Source organism: Eschrichtius robustus, chromosome 4 (assembly GCF_028021215.1).
Source record: "Eschrichtius robustus isolate mEscRob2 chromosome 4, mEscRob2.pri, whole genome shotgun sequence".
Taxonomy (NCBI): Eukaryota; Metazoa; Chordata; class Mammalia; order Artiodactyla; family Eschrichtiidae; genus Eschrichtius; species Eschrichtius robustus.
Window position 1 is genome coordinate 31181704 of NC_090827.1, and position 11949 is coordinate 31193652.

At 42.3% G+C, this 11949-nt stretch overlaps 1 protein-coding gene across 6 annotated transcripts in view; it reads right to left on the reverse strand.

Annotated features, from left to right (window-relative positions):
- Positions 1-10764, reverse strand: part of UBE2D3 (ubiquitin conjugating enzyme E2 D3) — a 29984-nt gene extending 19220 nt beyond the window's left edge. For 2 of the 6 annotated variants that reach the window (XM_068542516.1, XM_068542521.1), the window contains exons 1-2: positions 10080-10280; positions 9206-9360 (exon numbers count right to left, since the gene is read on the reverse strand). In XM_068542516.1, the coding sequence (XP_068398617.1) occupies positions 9206-9229 (24 nt within the window). In that variant the 5' untranslated portion in view covers positions 9230-9360; positions 10080-10280. The other 4 variants (XM_068542520.1, XM_068542518.1, XM_068542517.1 and 1 more) reach the window with 4 other exon arrangements.
- Between the last annotated feature and the right edge of the window lie 1185 nt (positions 10765-11949).

The window sequence follows — 11949 nt, forward strand, 5'->3', positions numbered from 1 at the left end:
CATTTTATCCCAAGAAATGTGTTGCTTTAATCTTGCTGTAAAACATGTAAGAAATATAAATGAAGCAAAGTCTCAAAATGAAACTAGAGGAAGCAGGGAGAAATCATGTGGCTTACCTAGTAAAGAGTTAAACTTTCAATAATAGGAACTAAAGATTAACTTAAATCCATTTCTAAAATAAAAAGTGTAATATCAGCTCAAGTTTCACCCAACAAAGCATTTATTCATTTATATGAAGACTACCTTTTTTGGTGTCAAGCATGTTAGGTCTGAAAATACTAAGACAGAACATGAATGCCTCCCCCAATAGACTGAGCTAAAAAAAAAGCAGACATAATACAAAACCAAAAAATTATATTTCAAACAACCTGAGTGCTTAAAGTAAAGGCATTCAACTGCTTTGTGAATTCTGAAAAGGTTATCACTAACCTTGCCTGGGTTTAGAACAGTGACATTTGAACTGGGTCTTGATGGAAGGATAAGCATTCAAGGTAGAGAAACTAATTCAAAACCAGGGGTGTGAAAGAAAACAGGCTGTAAAAACTTGCTTGTAGTTTGGTATACCAGAGACACAACAGGGTACCGGTAAGGGAGTAGCAGATGTGGTTAGAAAGGTTAATCAGGGCTGGATCTTTTGAGAGTCTTGAATATTATGGCAAGGACTATTCCACAGCCAATGGAAAGTCACTGATTTTTAAGCAGGAATAGTTTTTAAGCAGGAGTAAGACAAATGAGGTTTGGATTTTTTGATGTACTAGCAGTAGTACACTAGGAGTGATTGACTTTTTAAATTATTAATCCTAAAAGCAGCCATGTATCTGTGTACCTAGCTTGATAGTTAAGCTTAACATTTTTATTATACCTCTTTCAGATTTTAAGTTTTGCAGACATAATACAAGATCTCTCATGTACTCCCCAGATGCCCTTCCCTTTCCCTGACAGGAGGTTAAGACTATCCTAAATTTGGTTTCTGCCATTGCTCCACCTTTTCATACACTACTACACATGTATGTAGCATTGTTTGTGACAAAGTCAAGGACTTCTAAGAACCTGATGAACTTCTAACCCTCTATCCCCCAAATACACATGCCCACACAAAGTTTTACTTAATTTATGGGATGTCAGAGACCCTCCTCACCCTCCAAATTGTAGGAATACCTACTACAAAGGATGTATGAGTAGACAACTACATTAGGAAACTAGCAGTAATTCAGGTGAGAGAAGAACATAAACTAAGTCACTGGGGATGAAAAATATCTTAAAACACTGATCACTTTACCCTTACAACCACCTTATGGAAATAGGTCTCATCTCCATTTTACATTAGTGGCCCCCCCTCCAAGAGGGGAAAGGAAAGACTGAGTTCAAATACAGGACATGATGCGCTTCAGGATGGGTAGGAAAGCAAAGTAGTGTATCTACTAGATAACCTGAAAAATAGGTCCAGGGATACATTTATGGCTGCTTTCTCAAAAGAGTGTCCTTGCATCAAAGATGTATTTAAGTTAAAGAATTTGATATGGTATTTGGCAAACTGGAGAAAAAAAATTTCAATCACACCAACCCAACTCCTCATCAAGACCACTGAAATAAGAAAATAGTTGGCAGGGGAGTCTGGCACACACTAGCTAAACGCTCCACTCACCTTGAAAGGACACTGGATCAAGGACATATAATATAGAGTACGATGTTAAAAACTGTACTCTCCATGAAAAAAAAAAAAACACCAAAGTTAGACACTTCTCTGCCATGGTGTGCTCTTTTGGGGAAATTTTCTCCTTTCGGGATCATCTTTCTCTGAATTGCTTCTCCTGAAACCTCCTGAACACCTGGCTAGTGTGAGAATCCAGGCCTTCCCCCACTGGGAAATACGTTTCTCCCTTCCCTTTAAAAGCCTAAATAGACCGATAGGAAAAGGAGTCAATCAAATTTCTCTTACAGGCAACCAACAGGTATAGCTTAAGCCAGTGAGTGTTCTCATCTGGAGGTACATGATTAAACATTAATGAGTCTGACCATTCATTATGTGGGACTCAAAACAGAAAGCCTACAGTTTGTTTTCAGGAAGATCTTTGCTTCTATCACCATGGAACACAGTATCTTTGACAATTGACTGCTGGAGATAAAACATGAAAAGGCTGAGAGAGACACTGGCCAAGAACAGAAGTCTAAACATACTGCTAAATATTTGGGTTTTGTTTCTCTAGTCTCTCTACATCTTCCTCACTCGATATGAAATGACCAACCACAGACTACAAAGAACAGGAAACCAAGGTATTGAACAGATTAGAGGCTCTGAGAGATGTTAGGGAAGTATAAGAAATGGTCACTGCCTCCAAAAGGCTCATAAATTGGAAATACAACTATTTATGAATAACTATAGAGCAGCCATATGAGTAGATAAGCCTCTAGTAAGATTTAAGACCTCCGGTAACTATTATTTACGCATTCTGCTAAACATTCAGCCACTACTTATACATTAGATCAACATAACCAAAGTCAGCATTTATGAAAACAAAATTTGTTTAATCAATTCTGCTACTGAAGTGTAACTCCCTATATAACCTTTTCTAGTTTGTCCAGTTCCATCATCCTCCCAAGGGCTGGCCAAAATTTCACCCAGATGACTACTGTGGTAAGGCCAAGTACAGTAGTTAATTATGATATTAAGTACAATAATTACCACAATGTTCCACGATCATGTTATCCCAATCTCTGCCATCTTGCATCATCACACAAAGTCATAATAATAGCAGTACGGATACATTTCCTATCATCACTTTTGGGAAAACTTGGAAGTCCATCCCATTACTGCAAGTTAATTTCTTGTATTTTATTCAAGAGTCCATTTCTTTCAAAACTTTTACTTGACTTCAAGATTTGTATGAGCATGGAAATCAACACTATAAAGACAGCCCTTGGGACTTCCCTGGTGGCACAGTGGTTAAGAATCTGCCTGCAATGCAGGGGACATGGGTTTGATCCCTGGTCCGGGAAGATCCCACATGCCACAGAGCAACTGAGTCCACGCGGCACAACTACTGAAGCCCATATGTCCTAGAGCCTGTGCTCCACAAGAGAAGCCACCGCAAGGAGAAGCCCGCGCACCGCAACGAAGAGTAGCCCCCGCTCACCGCAACTAGAGAAAGCCCACGCAAAGCAACGAAGACCCAACACAGCGCCCCCGCCCCCCAAAAAAGGACAGCCCTTGCCTCTTAAACCTATACTGAGCAACATAAAATACTACCTTGGGAGCTGGATGAGATGAGGGCATGAGGTAGGAAGCTAGGAGAGTAAGTGTCTTTAAGAAATTCTGAAATAAGAATCACCCTCAAAGAACCTTTACGACCTAGCAATATAAAGGTATATATCTTGACCAATGATAGAGATCAAAATGCAATATTAATTACCCAATTAGGCAGACAATAATTGCTCTAGTTCTTACAAAGATCAAGTTTGCTATGAAGCAAACAAAAAGTTTTTAAACTTCGATGTTGTGAAATTTATTTTACATACCTCACGTGGATACAAATAGCAAGGAAGGAAACAACAAATATCTCAGAAATGCATGGTTACCGGAAGTCATTTCAAAAGAAGGAAGCTTGGCAAAAAGATTTTGGGATCTGAACAATTTCATATGTGGACTTAAGAATGGGAAGGAATAGTCCTCTTAAAAATCATTTTAGTTTGGAATTTGTAATTTCTTCTAAGAAATCCTGAAAGTTTCTTTTACATTAAAGATTAAGAGGTTAATTAAGTACTGCCTACCATGTCTCATTACATCACTGACAAGAAATTAACTTCCTGTTTAGTTATAATTATGAGACAAGTATGCCTGTTCATTCAGACAAGGTACAAAGAATGGCTTGAATGAATAATACTGTAATTTTCTTTCTTTAGATCACCATTAAAAATAAGTCACTTCAGATTACTCAAAGCTGTTCTTTTGTAAGCAGTACCTCTAAATGGGCAAAGACAGAGAGCCAAATTTAGTTCCTAAGCTTTGATCCATGAAAGCAAATAAGGCATTTTATAGATATGAAAACCAAAAATTAACAGCAGCCCAGTGGTTGAAGACATTCAATTATACATTAGCTAGGAAACTCTAACAAGGCTAGGATTAATGTGAGGTAGTCCATCCTGAAAATGAACAAGTAACCAAGAAGTAGTGAATTACAACTAAGACCCAAAAGGTTAAATACAACAAATTTAACTAAGAAAAGCTGGTTGGAGGTCTCTGAATGATACAACATTATGTTCAAAGTATAGTTGGGAGATAAAAATCCGATGTTTGGGCAAAGTATAAAATACTCATTTGAACTTTTCCCCTCCCCATGTAACAGGACCGAGGGTACCATTTTGAGACTAAATCTCATCTAACAACATAGACTGGCAAATAATATACTCACTAAACATATCCATTTTTCATTACGCTATACAATTTTGAAATAAGATCATTGTTACGGTAGCAAAACTAGATCAAGAGCACAAAATTTCCGGTGAAACAAAAATCATTTAATTTTGTTAACACTAATTTGTCTTGGAAAGGGAACTAAAGTAGTTATAAAATAAAACACACACTATAACAGTAAAATATATATAACTATATATATAACATCGTACAGGAAAGGTATTTAAATAAACCTATCTTTAATAATGGGTGAATCTGACATTGGAATAACGATTCCCCTTATTTTAAATAAATGCTTCCCTTACTAGATTTATAACTTTGAAAAGTTGTATAGAGTGACAAGTACCAATTTATATGTTTACATGCTCGTTTCCTTCACTCAAAGAAGACATCCTCATGGGTAGTAACAGGCTTCCCTATATTTTGTCCCCTGAGACTAGACTACTATGCCAAACAGTAAGACCTCAATAAGTATTGATTAAATGATTATCCCTTATGTCTGAGGTTCTTAACCAGAGGGAGGCTTCAGAATCACCTAGGGGACATTTCAAAATTATGTGTTCCCAGAGAAATGATTCAGTAAGTCTGCCAAGACCTCATGTACCTACATTCTTTAAAAGCTGTTTAACATTCTGATATATATAATCCATGTCAAAACCCACATACACCAAATCTAGAATGCAAAAGCTAATCTAGGATTTGAGAATTCAATCTGAAACATTTTAATCTCAATACTAGGAATGTGGTGTCTAATAAAGCGATTATAGTGAAATGCTTTGGAAAATCCTCAAGAATTGACTGTTATCTTAGATAACAAAGGACACCTGAACGCAGGAGTTAACATACAATATAACGATAGAGATATCCAGTGATAGTTTTTCCCCAGGGCTAGCAAGAGTATTCAACTTTCCACTTGTATGATAACTACTAGAATTAACATTGGCGGTGATCACGATGAAACCAAAGCACAGTGTCAACGTCACCCTTATTCAAATAAAAAACTGAGGTCATTACATGATCAGCATTTCTCAGTCAACAAACGCCCTACAAACTAAGTTAGCTAGCTAAAGACAAGCCTTGAGACATGATGCATACAGCCTATAGGCTCACTGGAAACAAGTTTATGATGTCCCTAGTGATTAGTCAGCACATAGTAGTTCCCTTAGTCCTTGAAGATTACTAACCGAAAAGAAATTCACTCCTACTTTCAAAACTTATGTTAGCGAAAATCTAAACTCACAAATTAGCTATAACCTAAGAATAAAGTTCAATCCCAATTATTTAAATGTGAAGTGGGAGGAGAGAGCTTATTTCAGGAAGCAAGATTAAATTTAGGAATTGAAATTGTTCAAAATAGCAGACAGCATAGGGTTTAAGAGCTTGAGTTCTTGAGGTAGACTATCTGATTTGAATCTCAGTCCTTTACCAGCCATCTGACCATAGACAAGTAACTCACTCTATACCTGTTTTCTCACGTATAAAATGGAATGGTAAGAGCATCCATCTCATATGGTTGTTGTGAGAATTAAATAAGTAGATACTCATAAAGGGCTTAGAAACAGTGTTCAATACAGAGCAGATGCTAAGTCTAGCTGTTAGGAGAATGATACATACAAAAGAAAACTTCTGAAATACCAAAACCCTAAAAAGATGACATGACAATGTAGCGGTTAAGAGCACACACTGCAGAGCCCAATTGCCTAGGTCCTAATCCCAACTCTGCCATGATATGAGGACCCTGTTTTTTTTTGTTTTTTTTTTTTTAAAACCTCTCTGTGCCTTAGGTTTCCAATTTTAGAATGGAGATAATAATTATACCTACCTCCTTGGGGTGTCATAAGATTGAGTTAATACAAGTGCTTCAAACAGTTCTGACATACTGCAAACACTCAAAGCATGAGCTATTCTTTCAGGCTTGGTTCATATTACATTTTATGTAAAGTTCTCTTTAAACTTCCCCAAAATACATGCACTGTGGTCATTCTGTTTGATGAGAGTAGTAGAACTGCCTCTGGCCCCCAAACACCACCAACCAACTAGGGAGTTGACATATTTTATTTTTGTTGACAGCCTTATAAGACCACAGCTTGTCCAAATAAAGAATACAGGAGGGGAAAAAAAAAAGAATGGGGCTGTTTGATAAGGCTGCTTGGTCTAAGAAATATTGAAAAAGACTACAACATAAGCTTTAGAAAGAAAATAAATTTAAAAGCTTAATCAAATTAACTGCTATTGATTAAAAATATTCCAACAATAAGCATTCCAATAAAATGATCAGTGAGGAATACAGATATATCTTAACATTTAGAATCTGGGGGGCTGCAGACAAGAATGAATTAAAAATAAAAGAGAGGTGCCTAAAATAAAGAGCATCTCCCATCAGAGTTGTCCACTTGTTAAAACTGTCTGAATCTGGGACTTTTTTTTTTTTTTTAAAGTTTGACCATGTGATTCTGACAGTGACAGGTGAAAACCAAACCACATGCACAACAAAACTTTCTACAGGTTGAATCAAAAATGTCCCACATAAACTGTTTTTTTCCAGTTTGGAAAGTGTTATGTCAAGTTTCTGTATTACACAGATCTTCAAAGTATTTACAAAAGGAGACAATCTGTTATTGATGAAAAGTACTACACTCGAAAAGTTCTTTAATAAAAGCTCTTGAAAATTAAAGTTGCAGTAATAAATTGAGTGCCTTGTGCTAGGGGCCTGTTCAAAGCCACACATTAACTTATTTAGTCCTTAAAAAAAATCTTGGACTCTAAAATTTGTTTTGCTCACTGCTGCAACCCTAGTGTCTAGAATAGTGCCTGGTACACACTAAACACTCAATTATTTATAGCTCATACACAACAAATATTCATTTTATAGAGGCACACAGGTAAATTTACCCAGCCCTAGAATTCTAACTGGAGCATTTCTGCTCCGAAGTTCACACTCCTAACCATTATACTGCCTCTCTAGAGCTTTTAAATCATTAAAGTGGTGTCACAGCAGCTGGGTATCACCTGTAAAAGAAAAAAAATCAATAAGACCTTCCTTTAAAGTGTTCTGTTCCACGTGCATAAAAATCTATGGATTTGAAAGTATTCCACATCTTAGTGGCTCGAATTAATTCCAATAGATAAAAGGTTTTGATTTGTACTGAATGCTATGTTCAACTATACTGCAAAATATAACTATGCTTCTCCAGTGTGCTGCTGGCCTTCAAAGTGGTCACAGAAAGATATGTTTAATAATCCTTTGTACTTTAAGCCTTAACTCCTAAACTCCTCACTTCTTCCATGGTCTCAAAAATACAGACTTAAGTTTGTATTTCACATAAACCCAGAGACAATGCAATGATGGCCTAAATCAAGATTTACCATTTCAACATCAATACTTTGAATCTAAACTTTCATCATTCATAAGATACCAGTTTTGCCAAATAAGTTCCAAAGTCACACGTTAAATAAATGTAAAATTAAGCAGCATCAGGTCTATTTTTAGTAAAGCCAAGTCCTTGCCATTCCGTCCATGTAAACTCTTTTTAAAAAGCAACCTATCAAAACCAAAGTTTGTAATCCACAACCTCCTCTGTTTCCTAGTTTTAGTAAGGCTGACTTTATTCCATGGCATTTTTTTCAAGTTAGCTGTAAATACTCCACCCTCCTCGATTGTGCAAGAACCAAACACATCACACACAAGTTACAAAAAAGGGAAATACAGTCTGAGAGTCTGAATATAGATAAGTCTTGAACAGGAGATCTTAGGGCAGTGTACAACCTGATGTAAAAGTTAACATTTAACAAAGAATATTATTTCATATTATTACGAAAGGAGACGCCGGAAAGAGCCTGAACCAGTTAAAGCAGCCGCCATCTTAAAATGCGGGATAGAAGTTAGAGCAAGAAAATGAGACTAAACCACCGGAGGTGGAGGTTCCGCTCACCCCCCGAGCCTCGACAAACCCTGTTTTTTCCAACATGTATCCACAGCGTACCATCAAACCTCGTTTTAAATAGCTTAACAATTTCCTCGGAGGCTGCTATGAAACGGACCGAGGCAGACATAGGTACACCTATCCTCCTCTCGCTGCCACCACACTCTCCCCACCCCTCCCCCGCCAAAGCAAAACGGAGCTTCCAAAAGGGCTTTCCATCAGTTCCCGGCGCGCCTCTGACAAACAGTTGCGGGTGAAAAGCCGCAACTACAAAACACAGAAAGCGGCAACACTGTGTCAGCCCACCTCCTCCCAGCCCCGCTGACTTCTGTGCAAGCTGCCCAGAGTCGAGCAGTTTCTGGCCAGGCCCATTCACTACTCTTCAGCTGGTGAGACTTCTACCCCGACCCTTAATCACGTTCGGGACCCGCCGCATTTCTTAGGTCTTCTCTCCTCTGAGCTTCCCCCGTCTCTTCTTCCAGAAGGCCCAGAGCCTTGATCTTACAACTAAAATAAGTTTCCAAGCCCCGAGAATAAGAAGCGCCATGACATTTGCGGGAGCGTCTCCCGGCAATTCCGAAGAGGGACTAAACTCTTCTCGAAGAATCGAGGCGCCTGCAATCACTCTCCCTCATCGCTAATTTGCACCGATTCCATTGAAACACGCTCAAGATAACACCTCACTTGCCGCAAGTGCTCTGTTCCCGAGTTTTCCCCCTCGTTTCTTCTTAAGGTACAGCCGCGTTCCCCATCCCCCAATGGACGAAGTGACCCAAGGAGGAGTAATTCCGAAATTATACCCCCCCCCCCAATGGCAAGGCTGAGCCTTCCTTTCCTCTCACGACCCCATTCCTTCCGCCCCATGGGTTACCTTATTAATCCGTTTCAGCGCCATAGTCTGTGCTTTTCGTCTGACTCTTCACTATCTCGGTGTGTGTTCAAAGTTCCAGCCAAAACTCTTGATTATCCCGGCGGATGGGAAGGATTGTCTCTTGGTCTCACACCGGCTCTGCCAGACACAGGCGCCTTTTGCAAAAACGGAGCAGATCAGCACTCGCACAGGCCCCGCAGAGACCCTGACGAGTCCAAGTCCCTCAAAAACGGTCGCGATCCGGGGTGGGTGGGGTGGCAAAGCCACCGACAGCCTCTATGCCGTGCTTCGGCCCGAAGAGGGGGCGAGGGTGCCGGGAAGAGCGGAGGGGTGGCTCCAACTTTGACTTCCCGGCCTCTCGAAAGGAAGAGACCCGGGTGGGAAAGGAAGAGGCGTAGGAGAAAGGGGTGGGTGCGGGGCAGGGTCCGGGGCCCAGCAGAGGAGGAGCCGGGGCCTAGTCGGCGCTACGCCGGCGTCACTAGGGCAAAGAAAGGCAAGGGGGGAGGGGAGAACAGGAGACTCCGGACTGACGCCCGGCTTCTTTCGGCCTCTGCTCAAAAGTGCGGCCGGGGAGGGGAAGGAAATAAAGCAGAGGCTGGATGTGTACCGCTGTCCCCGCAGCTAGAGCTATTCTGTGTCACCCCTGACGCCACCATACACTCCGCCTTCCAGCGCGCTCCCGCGCGCGCCCGCCCGCCCAGCCACCGCCACCACGCGCCCGAGCTGCCCCTGAGGCTCCGGCTTAGGTGCGAGGACGCGCCCATTCCCCCTCCCCCTTAAACGGGAGAGGCCCCGGCGTCCCCAGCCTTCCCACCCTACCCCACCCAACAGGCTGGTCACTCAAGCCACCGAAGGCCTGTATTTCCCTCCTTACCCGACCGGCCAGTGGGCCGGCCTCCCTTCCCTTCCCCTAGCCGTCCACACCCACGCGTACAGAGGGGCCGGGGCCTCCCTCAAGCTGCGGCCTCGGCCTCCTCCCCGCGCAGCAGCTGGTGCCTCCCCAGCCCTACGGGGCTCACGCGCACGACACAGCCACAAGATGTCCGCTCTGACGGAACTACTGCCAGCTGCCACGCTCCGCCCCTCCCCCCTCCTCCTGCCTCTTCACCGCCGCGTATCAGTCCGCCAACGCCGCCGTCGCGAGCACGGCACGAATCTAAGGGCGAAAGAGGACGGTTTGCTGCCCACGTCCTGGACCGAGCGTATGTGTGCCAACCCCCTTCTCCTTCTTTTCGGAACAGCACCTTCTTACTAAACAGATCGGAGGTTGGACTGGGAGGGCGGGGGCCGGAGGCGGGTCATGGGCTGGGGGGAAGGGTAGACGAGCGGCGGAAACCCTTAGACTCAGAGAAGCATCGAGAACCGGAAGGAGACCATGGGAGGAAGGTAATGGAAGCGGCAGCTGCGCGGTCGAGCCCCACGCCCCTCCCGACAGCGTCCCCCAATTTCCTCACTTGGTATTGAGGAGGCGAATCTCGCGAGAATCTCGTGGCTGGCTACCAGGAGCTGTAGCGCTGCAATGACTTAAGGGCAGTTTTGTGCACTCTTCCTGATAGGGGCCCGCCTCCAAATCCACAAATTCTCGCGAGATGCAATGGGGCACCGGATCGACCTGGGGCGGGCCGTCGCCGGGAAGCACCGCCCCTGAATGCTTACGTTGGTGGGAGGGAGAGGAAATGGAGTTCCCGGGACTGGTAAGAGCGCGAGCCGACACATCCTTCTGTCAGGCGCCCAGTCAGGAATGTGCTGTGGGAGGTACTATGGGTTAATTACTGGATACCTTTAGTCTACGTTGACTCGGGCTTTTGAAGTTTCCGGTGCAGCAGGTGAGCGAAATTGGCTCGCCTGCCGGCCTGGGCTGGTTAACCTGTGGGAGGAGTCGCACCTCAAAATGGGAACAGTTATTTCAAATATCACTGGGCAGGCAGCTGAGCAGCGCTCCCACGTGCGGAATCCTAGTGCTGTTCTGACCCTAGGGCCTAGAGGGTCAGCCCTGAGAAGAGAGTGTCCATTGACCAGACCCCAGAATTAGAGCAGCCTAGAAATCAAGCTCAACTGTGAATTGATTAGGAGGGAGGGTAGGGAGATTGGGACGGGCTGTTTACTTGCCTCTGTAATCAACGATCACCATCGCTAAGGTTTAGGTATGGGAGTCGGCTTAATACCTTTTTGTTCTGTTGCTGTGTTTCAATCCCTAGAGCCAGAAAGTTGCAAAACTCATTCAAGAAATAAGAGTTTGGGGTCCGAAAAACTCAGTACTTACTGAAATGTCCAGGGGGAGAAATACAGTGTTTTATTCTGTCGGTGAAAACGATGGAGAGGTGATTTTGCTTTCTGGTATATCATACTTAGGGCACAGGGTAGTAAGATTAATTTTTAAAGGGAATTGAAAGTAAGAACTGACCTGCTTATGGTTTTCTAACGTTCCTTAATGACCCCACTTAAGGGAGTGGAGATCTTTAAGAATTAAATGGAAATATAAATTTGTTTTTTAAAGATACTTGACTTTTTAAAAGGGAAAGCAGGAAGCTATTTCCTCTTACAAGAAAGTATTACTTAATAAAAACGTATTAAGTCTGTGGTAAATTTGTATTATTTAAGTGACCATAACAGCATCACTAGAGCAATTAGTGAAACAGTACTTCTCAAAGTAGTATCTTGGAATCACCTAGGACTTGTTCGAAATGCTGATTTTGATTTAGTAGGCCAGGGGTGGAGCCTGAGATTCTGTAATTCTAACAAGA